The sequence below is a fragment of the Rhinolophus sinicus genome, chromosome 17 (assembly GCF_057876585.1).
Source record: "Rhinolophus sinicus isolate RSI-liver-muscle chromosome 17, RSI-T2T, whole genome shotgun sequence".
Classification (NCBI taxonomy): Eukaryota; Metazoa; Chordata; class Mammalia; order Chiroptera; family Rhinolophidae; genus Rhinolophus; species Rhinolophus sinicus.
In genome coordinates, this window is record NC_142517.1 from 186308267 (window position 1) to 186325361 (window position 17095).

The following is a 17095-nucleotide window of genomic DNA, read 5'->3' on the forward strand; positions in this document are numbered from 1 at the left end:
AGACTTTTGAAATTTGGTATATATTCCATGTGCACATGTAAAGAATGTATTTTCTAATCTTTTTGAATGTGGTGTTTTGTTTACATGTATGTAATATAAATAATTTAAGTCACTTCGTTAATTGTGTTCAGATGATTTATATCTCACTGACTTTTTTTGTTTTCTGTTTTTCTATCAAAAGTCTTGTACTGTGATTATGAATTTTTTAAATCTGTTTATTTTGGCAGTATATATATTGAAGTGATATTATTGGGCACATACAGTTTTAGAATTGTTAATTTTATTTTTTTCTGTTGGATCCTTTTATCATCATGGAATGACCCCCTTTACCTTGAGTGATATTTCTTGAAATTTCCTTTATCTGATGTTAGTATGGCTATGTCAAGTTTCTTTTAGTAGAATCATAGATTTTTTAAAAAGCTGGAAGTAACTATATAGATGCACTGATTCACCTTCATTTTATACATAAATTGAGATTTATAATTTTGTTGTTGAATTTGCCAGGTATTACTTTCAACCCAGCCTAAACTCCCTTGGTCCCATTTTAGCTCTCCTGAATTCTTTGGAAACATACATGATTTAAAGTGACACCAGCTCATGTTTCTCTCTCATCTTTTCTCAAGTTTGCACTTGGTTGATCTATTTCAGGAAGGTGGAGACATATTCTAAAGTCAGTTAGGACCATCTCATAATGAGCTCTATATTCATTAGTAGCTTTCCTGGCTTACCTCTTTCCTTTCAGGTGTCAGTGCTGCTCTGCCAGGCTTTGCTTAGGCATCATTTTCTGGAACTCTCATGTTTGCATACACTGTCTACTTGGTTATTCAGAGACTTTTGCACTTGGCTTGCCTCCGTCTTCAGGCCTGTTCTAATCGCTGTGTCTTTCCTGGGTGCATTCTGGAGCATTTGATTCTCTTCTGGTCTTGCATAGAGGGTAGAATAACCCCAGAGGATTATAATAGGAGTAGTTAAAATGCGCATGCATATAAAACTTTATAATTCTCCATCCAACTTCTAATGCCACAAGCTCCCTCACTAACCTTAGCAGGAAGATCTTTTTTTATTGATTCCCAAATCTTTAATTCATGCTTATGAGGAAGCTTCTTTCACGTGTGCAACACTGGACACATTTGCGTGAAGATCTTGTGTCCTTCCATTATTGCTGTCTTGTATCCTCTACACTTTGACCTCTATGGGGTACATTGTGCAGAGGCCACAAAGCCTTCAGCTTTACTAGTGATGAAGCAACTGAGGCCCAGAGTAATGACGACTTGCCTGGATCCATATACTTAAGTAGCAAGTATACTTAAGGATCTGATTCCCTGCCTTGTTCTTAGATAATTGTCCTTTTAAATTCTTTAATCTTAAAAAAAAAAAATTCTGTTAAAGTGTTAAAGTATGCACCTTGGCTCTGCTGTTTATTAAGCATCTGACTTTGGGTAAGTTAATTCACATGCCTTGCTTTCCTCATCTGTAAAATGGATTGATAACCACTTCGTGAGTCTGATGATAAATGAATTAATCAGATAAAACATAACAGTGCCGATGGTCCCTGGTCTATAGAAAGCACTAAAACAAACTGTCTGCTGTTATGATTATGATGATAAAGATGATGATGAAAATGGTGAAATCTCATTTAATAGACACATTCCACCAAATTCACAAAGTTAAATTCTACAAGGAAAAAATTCTAATTTTCCATTAACTTCCATTTTACAATTCTTATTTTCCAGTGGGTAAGATTCTTGTGAAAACATTAACCCGCAAAAAACCAGGTGCATTGTAATTGCCACCATTGATGAACACAGTATTTCTCCAGCCATTGGCTTTTTCTTAGCAGCGCTCTCCTCCCTTTGGGACCTTGTCACTTTTGCAGGGTATTTTTTTCTCTTCTTGGATCAGAGGCATTTTGGTTAGAAACCTCCACGTTTTTTTTTTTTTTTTTTTTTTTAATTGACATCATCTCAGGGCTTGGTAGTCATGGCATTATAGTATCTGGCTTTCCAACCTGCCTACTCTTCTGGGTGTTGCAGATGAAAAATTATTGTTCTTTCAAACTTTGGCTAATATACATTTTCTAAGGTAAGGGGACAATTTCATATCATCTACCCACAATGAAGATTACTTGTTGCTATTGATAGCAGTACCTGTTTGGAGCAATTTTTACATTGATCATAAAAGTATCCTGTAATTGTCTTCTTCCTGTATTGCATATGTTTTTATTTCCTTTCCCAATTTATCCTTGTAGACTATTTTTAGTTTTGAAATTCTAGTAGGGTTTTAGTTAACTGTGCATTATTTAAAAGGCAGAGAAGATACTATCAAAAGTGTAGGAAACATAATGTATATGTTATTTTTCAATATTTTAATGATCCTAGCAGTGTAGTAATAAGATTTATTGCATAGCACATACACTAGAGACATTTTCAAAATAATTTAAAAGTTACATGTATTAGAGATATTTGTGCAATATAAAGGTAGATTAAACGTCACGATCATGAATATTGCAAGAAGTTTTTCCAAGTGATTAATTGTGTGAACCATGACACATATGTGAACCTCTTTTCATGTTTGATCAGTTTTATTCCTGATGGCAATAAAAGCAAGCAAATGAAATGCAAAGTGTTGACTGCAAGGTAATGGTTGAAATTTTTACATGCATAAAGGAGTCAGGGTGAATTTATAGTCTTATGATGGCTGTCAGCTGCTAATATTGTATGTATATTCTTCAAGTGATCTATAGAACCATGGCCAAATACCTTGGGGACAAACGCACAGTTGGTGTGTGCTGTGTTTGTTGATTTACCTTTCCTGGGTATGTAACTTGGCTAGGAGACTGCTTGCATATAGCTTGTTTGCTTTTGTTCAGGATTAGATGTGTGCTTGTCATTAGCCTGCTCTTCCATTCTTTGAAGAGTGTAAAATGCGTTATCAGTATAGAATGGGAAGAGTTAAAATTGTAAATAGTCTTTATATTCTGGTACCATGTATTTCACTTAAAATTTTTTTTTTGGCTGAATATCTGATTCCAAAATGTAATAAATTACTTTTTTTAAACTTGATTTAGTTCAGTAAAACTTTTAAGTTCTGTACTCTTTTGAATCAAAATTAAAGTAAGGGGGGTGGGGGGTGGGAGATGAGGGTAAGGGGGATCGAATATATGGTGATGGAAGGAGAACTGACTCTGGGTGATGAACACACAATGGGATTTATAGATGATGTAATACAGAATTGTACACCTGAAATCTATGTAATTTTACTAACAATTGTCACCCCAATAAATTTAAAAAAAAAAAAAAAAAAAAAAAAGATTAGCGTCTTAGTTTTTCAACCCTTGTGCCGTATTTTCCAAAACATCTTAGATCCCACAAGTGTGTGTGTGTGAGGGAGGAATGTTATGTGACTTAACAACCCGATCTTGCTGCCACTTGTCTGCTGCTCTCTCTGCTACTGATCAGATCCTATCCCTTGCTATTTCCCGAGTTTCACCATGTTAAATCAGTCTTTGGTTTTCTTCTCTCTGTTCCTACATCTAGTCAGGAAGAGACGTATACTTTACCTTGTACTGCAGTTGCTGGGGGTAATTGTCTACCTCAATCTGAGTTGATAAAATCTGCTTTTACAAATGAAACATGCGAAGAAAGCAGACAACTTAATACATGTCTGCTTTTAAGTATTTGAATATAAAAACAAACTCTTTAGAATACATCAGTTTTTATAAACATGTTTAAAATTAACAGATTTTATCTGCAGTTCTATAAGATATCAAAAACCAACTCAGTGGAAGTTAATAGAAATTCATTAAATTGCACTCCTTTTTTAAGAAGGCTAGTTTTACAAGGCAAATAGTACTCTATAGATTCCAGTCAGAAGTCCTGAATAGTTTTGGAGAAAGATCTTGCTTGTGGCATGGCTATAGAAAAAGATTCAATTCCCAAAGATTACTAGGGGATTTCTTTCTTGCTGTCTTTACTATATAGTCTAGTGGCCATTACATAGTGTTTTGTCTACCGCAGTATTATCTAGTTTGTTGTACCTAGCTTATCTTTTATAGCACAGATGCCTCGAGTTGGCAGAGACCTCTGATTAAAGACTGATTGATGGGTGTCTCAGACTTTTCTTACCTGGTTGTATTAGGTTGGTGCAAAAGTAATTGCAGTTTTTGCAATTTTTAACCTTTTAAACTGCAATTACTTTTGCACCAACCGAATATAATCACTGTTTTTGTCTTTGTGATCTCTATCTGGGCAGTAAAATCAGGCAAAGCTCCCTAATAAATCATTAGTGTTTCTACCCGTAAGACTAGCACTAGAAGCCAAAGGAATTCCTTTCATTTTGCTTGGAATAGCTCTTTAGATACTCTACAGAAAACTTAATTTTGAAATGTTGAGAGCCTAGTTAAGGAGAATTCCTTTGAATTTTTTAAGCCTATTACTTTATCAAGTCAAATTACTGAAAAGCTATGTATTTGGTCCACATTTCAATAGCCTTTTGAACAGATACTTCAAAAGAATTACTATTTAATGGTATGAAACCTTTAAAGAAGAGGATGTATGACACTGTTTCTATTAGTTTTTGTAAAATTGCACTTGCATTCTGTGAATTATGTTCTTAATACTTTATAAAGATTCATGTGGTAAAGTCTTAGAAGAATTTCCATCTCTTCTCACAAATTGCTATCTGTTCTTTTATTGGAAACTGATTTAGAGCTCAAAAATTTCCCAGTTTGAGAGGCTTTCTAAGAAGCACAGAACCAAATTGATTACAGCTTGAGCATTCTGGGTAAAACCCTTACTAATGTTCTTCTTCATTCATTGGTTCATGTTCTTGTTTCATTATTATAATGTTTCATTCTCATATCTTGAAATAGGCAGTGCATACATAACTGAATGAGCTATATCGTGTAATTCTAAGCTGTAGTATTAGTGTATCTAGCCGTATATCAAATGGGGACATTAATTTTTTTTCCTTAAGCTTTATGCTCCTAAGCAGTTTTTAAAAAACAATACTGGGAAACCTCCTAAATCAGTATCCCAATTGAGCGAACCCCCTCTTCAACTCTGAACAGAGCCCGAGTTGCTTTCGTGCTACAGCAAATGGAAACCAAAGCTGCAGCTTGCTCCAGAGATCACTGCAAATCTTAGAACTGAGGGCATACACATAGCATGGCGATTTAAACAGGTGAAGTGGTTGAGAATCACCTCATTTCATTCACATATTCCAAAGTGATAGCTGTTGCCAACACAGATTTCTTTCTGCCGCTTGATTTTTTTTCCTTACAGATTTGCGATCTCTGAACTTTCGATCCCAAGTTTCAGAAAGTACCCTCAATAAGATCTTTCTTTTCCAAAGTATTCTTGTAATTACCTAAATTGTAGGTTATAAAAAATTCCTTGATTATGCTTTTCAAATGGCTGAGCAGTTTATTTTTGCATTGCAATTTATCTTCCAGGAAAATTGATGAAATATGTGTACTTTGATTTACTGATTTATGTTAAACAGGATAAAAATGCCAAATATTTATCCAAATAAATAGATAACATTTGTTTTTGGTGTTTAAAAATTGTATTATTACTAGAGCATATTTTTCAGTGTACCAATTATTTTCTTTTATAATTAAAGTGTATGTTACCTATGTGAAAAGTTTGATTCATGAAACTTGTTGGTGGTTCTGCTACAGGATCCTGGCTACTGGGTGAAGATTCATCACTTAGAATACACAGATGGAGGGATCCTGGATCCAGATGACGTCTTGGCAGATGTCGTTGAAGACAAAGATAAGGTGGGTGACTCCAAAATTTGTCCTCTCTGTTTTCCTCTGGAGAGCTGTGTGTTTTCCAGAGATTGAGATCCTAAACAAACTCAGGTGTCAGGTATTATTAGAAGGTACCATCTGTTCAGGTTTCACCTGGACAGCCCATAAATCAAAGTTCTCCATCAGATGTTTGGAAAAACTTTGTCAAGGTTTGGGAATCTATTCATGGTGGCCTAATTAGCAAACACTTCATTCCCAAGCGTTCCTGATGCGTCTCAGTAAATTAGTGTTAGGCTCTGAGGCTGCTGGAATTCTCATTGCCATTGTCTCTGGAGTTTATTCTTGGTCCTTGTTAAATATGCGACTTCATGCCTGAGATTTGAACATGTTTCAAAGGAGAAAATACAATGGGGAGGAAAGTCTTATGAACTATGGTGAAGATTTTCCTACAGTAGCTGGCGAGCAACTATCTTTCATGATAATTTTTGTTTTCATTGCTAAAATAAACACGGAATTGAATATTCCAAACATTGCTGCCAACTTGGGAATAATTCCATTGCACGTATCTTGCTTTCACGGGTTTTTTCTTCTGATGCCGAACTGAAAAAGGTGTAAGTCAAGCTGTTCAGTTGCAGCATGCTGGATAATTGCTGTTGAGACACATAGTTTATTACTACTTTTGTGTTAGGCTTCTCATCAATCATTAATGCGTCCTTCAGAACTGAACTACAGCTCTCTCGGAGAGATCCCTGCTTCAAAGTTTCTTCTAGTGTGTATCCTTAGTGTTCTTTGCACTAGGCTGATTTATATCTATGAACATATTTCTCTGTATTGTTTTGTTTGTAGTCTCAGGTAGGGGTGTGTGTGTGTGTATATATATATATATACACCAACTGGACTGGAATACAAATAAGTGATTTATTGAACTCAGGTAAACTTTACATTTTTCCTTTTCCATAAGATCTTTTTGGACTGTTCAGATTTACATTAGTCTTTGCAGACAGTCTACCCACTTATTTTCTCTCTTTTCTGTTAGGACTCAATCTTGGTTTGTCTTGCATTATAATTTGCTGTTTCATAAGGGACTTATCTCTCTAAATAGATTATAAGCTCCTAGAGGACATGGATCCGGGGATTTTTTATTTCTTTTGTGTTCCTCATATTAATAATATCTGGTACAACATCTTACGCAAACCAGATTGTCAAAGACCACTTATTGAATTAATGAGTGAAAAAGAAAGCTTCCCTCTCTGCAGTGAAATCCTGCTGTACGTGATTTTGATGCATTGCGATTTTGTTTGGTCTCATGTTTATAACTTTAAAGGAGAACTTCCACTTCAGTATTTCCCTGTTTTACTTTCTGCTGCTTCTCTAGTCACCTTCTTCCTTTGAAATAGTCAAGGCATTTGGGTTGTTAATGAAGAAGGTCTTCCTGTCTCAATTTCACCGACATCCAGTGTATTAAAATGAAAAGCAGAAAAGTGGCAAGTTTAAGAAGGGCCAGAAGAAAATGTCTCACCCCAGCCTCATCCAAGACCTCATTACAGGAAGGATGATTCCATGAACAGTGCCCAGGGAAATAATTTGTCGTATAGAACTTTTGAACTATCTTGGCAGTGAGCTTTTTAACTATAATCCATTTACTAGACACATGAACAGCATTCTTAGATATAATCTCTTTTTTAATGGGACTTCACCACCACTACAAAATAAGCTGAAAAAGTGAGATATTCAGTTAAAATCCTAGCAAAGGATTAGTGCTGTTTGGGTTCAGTTTTACCCATTCCCATGATGTAACTGTATCTCTTCTACATTGAAGCTTAACAGGTATTGTTCCGCAGAGTTGATGCGAATTACAGTTTTGATATGGCCAGAAACAAATTGTACTCCCATTTTGTTCTTTTAAAAAACAATGTAAGAGACAAAGAGTGCATCACTTAGGTTTTTCTAACACTCCCTCTGTGGTTTTAAGATTTCTTCATAGTCCATAGGACTAGTATGAAAAGAAGGTTCTGCCAGACTGCATTTTACCTTACTTTTTGTCAGGTTAGATTAAGATGTAATTATAAATGATGCTGCTGGATGTTTAGTGACGCATGAAATTCACCCAAGATCCTTTGAGGCAATGTGGAGCTTAGATAAAATTAAAACTCGCCTATTTTGAAATTGGCTATCTAATACTTTCTTACATTTAGAATATAGATAGAAAGCAAGCCCGAAGTGGCATGGATGGATGTAAGTAATCCTTGTGCCAAAGTCTACAGTCCTCAACTCCTAGGAGGGACTCTCACAATAGGTGAGAAACAACAACTAGGGACCTTTGACAGTTTAGCTGGAAAGGATGAGGCAGGAAAAACAGACACTTAGAACCAGAAAGTCGTATAGACTGAGGCTATTTATTTAGTATATGGAAAAGCCACTTCTATAAAGACTGAAACTAGAGGTTAGATTGTTTTCTACTTAAAATCAGACAAGGGACTAACATAGTGTAGTCAGTTTTCTAAAGAAATGACTTTTTAAACTTCTGTTTCCAGCAGTAGTTTGCGTTTTGTCTCACCTCTATTATTCCTTTGGCCAACACAGTACACGATGCATACGTGGCGTCTCTTTGGTTTTTTTTTTTTAAACTTGCTTTGCCTTAGAGCCCCTTTACAAGGTTACCCAAGTTTTTACCATGATGCACTATTTCTGTTCTATAGTTTGTCAACATGTGAGTGGAGCAGCTTTGGAATTTTGCATGTTATAAATAATGTTTGTGTAAAATTTGTGCTGAAACTTAGTAATTATCCAGTGTGACAGTCGTTCTAAAAATTCTTCAATCTTATGTATCAGTCTGATGATTCAAGTTCTTTAGGATAAATATTGAAGAATTTACATCTTTACCCTAATATGTCTCTTCCTTGACAGCCCAAGGCTGCTGACTTTAGTTCACCTAATAACAACTACTTAATATTTTATTGAGCACTAATAGCGACCCAGAATGTCTTTGGCACTTACATATTTTATTTTAGAGCAATCCTGCAGGCAAGAGCTATTTAATATCCCTATTTTTAATTTCTGAGAACAGCCACAGAAATGGCAACTTGCTGAAGACCACACAAATAGTAAGTGGTAGCATCAGACTCTAGAACCTAGAATTTAAATTTCCGCACTCTGTTTTGTTCTTTTACAATGTGCCAAGTGGTGTGTTGGGTGTTTGCATCTAAAATTTCTAACTATGAAAATTCATCAATCATAATAAATAAGCATAAGTTTGTTTATTGCCATCATTGTTAAAAGACAATAGGACTATGGCTATAACAAAATAAATTCAGAATTACTATGTCATGCATATCTAGTTAATTTGAACTCTTTGCCTGCTGGCTGCATCTAATTTGTTGTAAAGGCCTGCCAGTTTTACCTCTGTTTCTTTCTCTCACATCCCCTTGTCCAGGTCCCAGATTACTCAGTTCAGGTACAGTGTAATTCCGAGGTGGACTTTGTAGACTACACTTGTTGTCTAACCACTGTGTATAGTTTCATAGGTAACTACAGTCTATGTTCCACTAACTACTTTTCAGGTGGATTGCAGAATGTGCACAAGTTACGTGTTGTGCTTGCTGTCTGCGGTAGGCACCGTACTGGCCCCCAAAGATCCCTACATCCCAATGCCCAGAAACTGTAATGATGTAGGTTACATGGCAAAAGCGTCTCTGCAAATAGGATTAAAGACCTTAAAATGCCAGCTTGGTCAGGATTATTTGTTGGGCCCAGTGTAATCACAAAGGTCCTTATCAATGAAAGAGGAAGGCAGGAAAGTATTAGAAAGAGATGATGTGAGAGAGTTGACTATCCAATGTTGGCTTTGAAAATGAAGCCGAAGAATGTAATCACCTTCTAGAAACTGGAAAAGGCAAGGGGATGGAGTCTCCTATTGAGCCACCAGAAGGAACACAGCCTTGCTGATACCTTGACTTGAGCCCTTTCAGACTTCTCACCTCCAGAATTGTAAGATAATTTCGTGTTGCTTGAAGCCCCTATATTTGTGGTAGTTTGTTATAATATCAATACGACAGTCATACACTCTCTTATTCAATTTTAAACTTTTAGAGTGATGATGATCTTCTCCAGGTTCATACTAACTGGCCTTTTAAGGTCTTGTAGGACAAGGAAAATACCTTATACTTCAGGTTAGTTGATTGCTCGGTGCATTCCTTCCAAAGTCCATCACAAATTGATTCTCAATTCATTGGCTGAGCCTTTCCTCTTTGGCACTTGCATGTTATGCACTTGTATTGTGTAGAAATTATTTCAGTGCCACACCCAAGAGCTATGTAATATTCACTTACCAGTTTCTCATTGCAGTTTCTTTATATAATAAACGCCCTAAGAAGTCTAAAGGTTGAAGCTTTGTCAGCCACTGCGGAGCTTATTGTTCACTAATTGCTATTTTTGAATTTGAGAACCTCTAGGTAGTGAACATTTTAAATGATTGTTTTCTTGTTAATTATCATTATTATATCTTGATTTGGTTGTAGAGGACAACTGCAATATAATACTGAAATACGGCAATGTGTAACTTCTATTATGTAAATTGGATTATTGCCATGGTTTTACTAAATGTAAAAAAGTGAAACTACATTATGTGATAAAATACAATGGGACAATGTCTCTATCTTTGACAAAACTTTGACTGTTATTGGAGTGCAGTTTGGGGAGAGGTCAAAATCTGGGCTACAGAGAGGGTGGGTTGGCTCCCTGGGTCACGTGATATCTGGTGCTCAGATATTAAAGTTTCAGTTCAGCTTTATTCCTTCTTAATTATGTGTCCTTGAGCCAGTTTTCTGTATTTCTCTATTAGCATTGACTTCCCCATTTGTAAAATGGATATAATGTTATTTTTTTTATCTTAATAGGGTTAGTGTAGGAAAACTGTATTAAGTTTTAAGTACAGTATGGTATAGAGTAAGTATTCAAATGTTAGCTGTTAATATTATTATGGTAGTGTCATTAGTGTGTTTTTTACCTGTGTGTTTCGATTTAGCCATTAAATGCGTTAAATTTACATATTAAAACATCAAATAAACTATTTTGCAGTGTAGTCTGTTTTTAAAAACCCTTATTAAATTTGTTTAAAAGTTATGAAATCGTTTAATTAGTTTTACAGGAAGATTTTTTTATTGATAAAAAATCTATGATAAAACATTTGGATTTATATATGATTGAGAAATCAAAATGCCAGTGTGACTAACTTTAACATTAAAATAAGAATCCTTTTATCAGAATATAGCGTTTGGTAATATAAGAAGCATTCAGGGATCGAATATAGTTTTGAAATGGAGACTGGTTTGCACACTGAACTGGTGACCTAAAACCAGACTCTGTCCTTAAGCCAAGTTGCTTTCTGAGCACCCTCTGTTGCCCTCTAGTGGAGTCCATAGCTACCTAGAAACCAGTTTATAGCTGATGATACTCCCTGAATGTATTGGTTCTACTTCATTCCAAGTTAATTTTTATTGTATTTTCCAGTACTACCCACAGACTCAGTTGTGGATAGTAAAACCAGAACTTATATTTCAACCAGCAGTTGTCATTTCTTCCTGGCCACCAACCATACTGATACTTATTTACGCTTCTGTGAGTTTTCTTAGAAGGGCTAATGCAAAATCTTTGCATTTATAAAATTCTTTGTTTTGGTTTAGGCTTCTTCCAGTCTTCCTATTCACTAGTTGAAAGGTCAGGGGCTGGTTGTGATGAAGGATGTAACTTTTCAGTGTGTAGTTAAACAACTTATGAGCTACATTGTGTTTTTCTAGGGATAGAGGATGCTAAATTAAGTTAGACTCCTTAAAAAAAGGTTCTGAATTAATTACTTCATTTTCCCTCCTCCCCCAATTACTTCATTTTTGAGTCTTAATTTTGTCAGTATGACTCCCATTTCGAGGGGAAACACCTATTTTAAACCCTTGATTTTTTTTTTTTTTTGTAAACAAATCAGAATCTGGTGTTTTGGGTTTTTGCTGCAGAAATTTTTTCTTTGGTTCATGGGTATTCAAGTTTTGAAACCACATTTGAGAAGAAGTTTGCAGAATATTTCAGAAATAAATTCAGAAACCACTAAAGAACAAAGGAAACTTGGCCAAGAAATTCCATATCAAACTTTTAAAGAATAATCTCTGCTTATAGAATTACAAAATTATAGAATCAGAACCAGAAGAGATCTCAGCAATCATATGGCCTAACCCCATCATCTTGCAAAAAAACAATGTCTGAACCAGGAAGAGCTTAAAGGGCTCCATATTTCCAGCTGATGTCTTTCCTGAGTCCATTTCTGCATCTCCTCTCTAGAATCCTGGTAACATCTGCTGTAGATCAAAACTACCCAATTTCTTTAATCCAAGTTGGCTTCTTCCATTCGACTTCCTTATTTTTGTTGATAGGAACATCTCCTAGCTTTCCAGCTTTGAATATGCAGTTGTATGTATGTATGTATGTATTATTTTTAAAAAGCTTTATTGAGATATAATTAACATACTATACAATTCACCCATTTAAAGTGTACAGTTCTTTGTGACCTTGAGGACATTAAGCTAAGTGATAACTCTGAGAAAGACAAATACTGTATGATCTCACTTATATGTGGAATCTAAAAAACAAAACAAAACACCGAGAGCTCATGGCTATGGAGAACTGATTGTGGTGGTTGCCAGAGGCAGCGGGTAGGAAAACGGGTGAAGGGAGTAGAAAGGCACAAACTTTCAGTTATAAAGTAATGAAGTCATGGGGATGTAATGTCCAGCATGGTGACTATAGTTAATAATACTGTATTGCATATTTGAAAGTTGCTTGTTTAAAAAATGTAGTTATTTAATAAATCTAATTCATTCTTTACCCTATCTCCTATGTGTGTTCACCTCTTTGTATTTCCATAGCTACCAAAGTGAAATCTGTAAAATCTCAGGGAGGGTTACTTACCTGATAAGGAATCGGTGGTCTTGCTTTTAGCTTTTTCTTAACGCCTCAACTGTTCTACGCACGCGTGCAAGTGGAGAGGCTAAGAGCTTGCATTCTGGACGGCAAAGGCAGTTCATTTCTTGGCTTTGCTGTTGTGTGTGGCTTTGGGCAAGTGGCTTAACTTCTTTGTCCTTAGTTTCCTCATCGGCAATTAGAGCAGCAAATAGTACCAGTTTTACAAGTTCATATATGTAAAGCGTTGAGGAGAGTACCTGTCCTGTAGTAAGGCAGCGGTATGTGTTAGGTTTCTTTACAATGAGCATAACTACTGTTGTCAATGTAGATTACATTATTCCTAAAGTACTGCTTAGGTACTACCGTTCCTTCCAGTGTAGACTGAAGCAAGTCCAAACCTCGTGTCCATACATTATATTGCAAGGTCTCAATGCCCCCAAACGATTTTTCTCAAACTTGACCTTCTCTAACCACAGTAGTAAGGAAACTGCTCTACTGACTTGCTCGTATGTGCCACGTGCTTTGCTGCTCCATAGCGTTCTCAGTGTGTCACTTGCCTAGTGGTCCTTGCCCTACTCTCTGTCTGTCCAGGGTTCATTCTGTATATTATAGAATGTAAGCTCCATGAGGACAGGGTCTTCGTTTGCTTCACTGCTGCATTCCCAGTGTCTGCAGCAGTGCCTGGCACTTCACAGCTGTTTACAGTTGTAGCACGGAGGAGAATGGATATATTTGTGTATGTTGCAGGTTTTGAGTAAGCCAGTTAGCCACCCTAAACTCCAGTTTTTTCCCTTGATAAGTAAGAGTGATAAATGATACTTTTCTCACAGTGTCATTGAGAAGGTTGAGAAGTTGTATGTGAAAATACAGTGGAAATTATAAAGTACTATATACGTAAAATGTGTTTATTCCTGCTGCTCAATTCTTATCGATCTTTCAAGATCCAGGTCAAATTGTAATTTTTTTTCTGGTCAATGTTTGCCAACCATCCCAATCCTAAGTGAATTCTCTGTGCTCTGTAATTTTATAGAAATCATTTAGTATTCTTAAAAAAATATATACTATGGCCTACTAATATTTATCAATTGCCATTTTGAAATTCTTAAGAATCTTATTATGGTTTAACTTAAGTCTTAATGTTGTATCCCCAAATGTCTTATGTGCTCTTTTATGACTGGGATAGTCTTTTAAAATAGTTTTGAACACCTGGACCTCTTACCTGTGGTTTAGTGTTTAATAAACATGTTTGATTTTAGTCAGTGATAGAGTTGAAACTACAATTGAAGATTTCCAATAGTTTTTTTTTTTCTTTCACCAGTCTGTGTTGTCTCTTTTAAATATTTCATTAGGAGGCAGTTTTTGGGCACGTTTCAATCCCAGAGGAACACTTTGGAATCAATGCCTCTGTGACCTTACTGTGGCACAGACAAATGTGTTGGGAGACAGTAACTTACACCAAAGTCATCCAGATGACGGCCATGTCAGATATGTTCTCCCTGGTGCCTTTTGCAATTTAGTAGGTTAACAACCAGTGTGTGTGTGTGTGTGTGTGTGTGTGTGTGTGTGTGTGTGAGAGAGAGAGAGAGAGAGAGAGAGAGAGAGAGAGAGAGAGAGAGAGAGAGAGAGAGAGAATTTGCACAGAGGTATGTGTGTGTGGCGTATACTCGTATGTATACCTGTTGTGAACATCTGTGATTCAAAGTTTTTCACCAGAGGTTGGAAAGAAAACACCACATTTGATGGTGCTGTTAATTTAGCTATGCTTTTGAGTACAGTGAATATTAAAATGTAAGGAAATGTTTAATATATGTGTAAAACTTCAAGTTGGGTTGGAGGGGAAAAGACAATAAAACCTGAGAATAAAATACTGCTTTACTTAGAGCTAAAAATGTAATTCTTAAAAAAAAAAAGAAAAAAATCAATGAACATTTTTACTATTAGCATGCCTATAGCATTATGCTATGTTATTGGACCAAGTTCTACCAGGGTTCGCTCCCACATTAATGTCTTTCTAAGCTATTTGTACAGGCATATCTATGCTCAAGAGGTACAAGACCATTATTTTTTTAATACGTCTATTTTTGACTTATATAACTTGGAAATGGCAGTTTCAAATAACTGAAATGACACCAAATGGAAAGTTATATAAGTTATAAAACATTCTCTTAGTAAAAGGCACACATCTCTGTTGCTAATTGGGCTTTGCATCATTAATACCTAGGTGTATATTGTTTCAATAAGATTGCATCTCCCTAATGTCTAGCTAAAATCAGTTTGACTAAAGGAATATTGTAGAGTGTTATGTGGCAGAGCACTGGGCTTTGGCAGTTTGAATCTAGTTTTTCCTTACTATTATTCTAACTTCTCTCAACCTCAGTTCTCTTGTAGTAAAATCCGTTACCTCTGTCCCACAGACCACACTGGGTTAGAGGACCATCAAATGAAAGGAAGTGTATGGTGATGCTTTGAACTACGATGTACCAAATATAGTTGTTCTTATCCCTTGGCAGCAGGGATCCTGAGGTATTTAAGCAAATATTTACTTGTTTGTCCAGGAGGGACTTGCTGTGGTGTAAGAACACTGATTCAGGGCTGAGGAATGCGAGAAAGGCTTGGGAGGTAGGAGATGATTAGGCAAAAAGAACAGTCTGCTGTTCATCCAGTTCAGGAGAAAAGGGACCTCCTTAACCAGGAGGGAAGGCAGGGGTAAGAATCATAGGAAGAGTCGGATTACTGAGAGGAGGATTGAGTTTGCCCTTAAAATTTAAGGGGTGGGAAGAAAATATATCAGGGTTTCCACGTTCACATAAACGAGGAAGGACACTTTCCTGGAGCTTCCCAAGATTCTGGAACCTGATAATTGTGTATGTGTGTTCACTACCTGGTTCTTCTTAACGAGTGGCAGTAGGTTTCTTAAAATGGAAACAGACTGGGTGCTTCTTTGAAATGGTTGTGTGTGTGTGTGTCAGGATAAGAGAAAGCGCAAGACTATGACATAAAATGTTATGGAAAGAAAAGCACCTGAATATGTGAGATCCCATGATTGAAGGGAAGAAAAAACAGAAAAAAGAAAAGGCCAGCAATAGGGATACTGCACAACACCGACAAATGACCCCCGAAACTTAAGCAACTGTTTAGTTCCTTGGTATTTTCACCAAGATATATTAACTATGGAACAATTTCATGAGACTAGCCTTATAGCACACTCCTACTTAATCTTTTACTGTGCCAGTTCTTCTATTTCCACAAGCTCAAACTCTGTTATTAATTAGCTACATTGTGAAGTAATTGACTTTTGGGGGGCTGCTCTTGGAATCAAATTAAAGTTTATAACACTTTCATTGAAGTACTTTTTCCACATTCCATTTACATATACGGATGCCTTAACATTTATAGATACGTTTTTAGTAAATAAGAATATTTAATTTCCTTAAACTTGGCTTTTTAAAATTGTAGCTTTTAAAAGTCCTATTAGTATGTGATTTTTCTGTTTAAAAATAAAGTGTATTTCCACATCATGATTACAGAAACTTCACTTAGAGACTTTTGGCAGGGTTACTGAACTTTATATATACTGCTTTAACTTAAGTTCGCTTTTTAGCTTCCCTTCTTTTGATGTTATGAATCAATTTTGAAGGATCAAGTGACATTTCCTTAGCAATAAAGAAGAAAGCCTCCTTGTGCAGACTTTCATCAGAGGAGGAAAAGAGCATAGAAGTGCCTTCATATATTATATATTAATCGCAATTCAAAATGTGTTACAAGTGAAGCACATATTTACACAATACTTAACCATAAATAGACCAGAAAGACTACAAACGAATATGATTTGAGATGATTCTGATAGTCCAACAATCTGAAATGTGCAATTAAAGATATGACCCAAAACTTGAAGACTCTCATAGCTTTTAATGACAGGGTTAGAACCTGATTTTCTAGACTGCTAACACTTAAGAAGAGAGAGTTCTACGGAACCTGCCATAACTGTCCTCAAATATTTGGGTGATCGTAGAAAAGAAGGAATAAATTCATCACTGTTCTCCCAAGAAGTTGGGCCAATGACATTTTAAGGAAGTACATGTCAGCTTAATAAAATGAAGAACTCTTCAATGAAGCACATGTTGCTTTGTTAAAAACAGGCTCTCAGCTGTTGAAAGTATATTAGCAAGATTTAAGCAAAGATTTGCCAGGAATTCCTCTTTTAGGCTTGGAGTTTGATTAGACCCTCTACAGGCCAACTATGAGTCTATGAGGCATGCATTTCAATCTAGAAATTTAGGGTTGGCCTGTATAGGTGATTATAGCATAGTTCTACTTTTGTTTGCTTACCTAGCATCCATTCTCCGCTTTCTCCTTCCTAGGAAAACTCCAAATTTGTTCAGGTATCTCTCT

The 17095-nt window shown here is 36.0% G+C and overlaps 1 protein-coding gene across 2 annotated transcripts in view; it reads left to right on the top strand.

Moving 5' to 3' along the window:
• The window catches only part of PARD3B (par-3 family cell polarity regulator beta), a 950721-nt gene that overhangs the window by 130606 nt on the left and 803020 nt on the right, over positions 1-17095 (top strand). For both annotated transcript variants that reach the window (XM_088794694.1, XM_019726886.3), the window contains exon 2: positions 5681-5782. In XM_088794694.1, the coding sequence (XP_088650820.1) occupies positions 5681-5782 (102 nt within the window). The remainder of the gene's footprint in view (positions 1-5680; positions 5783-17095) is intronic.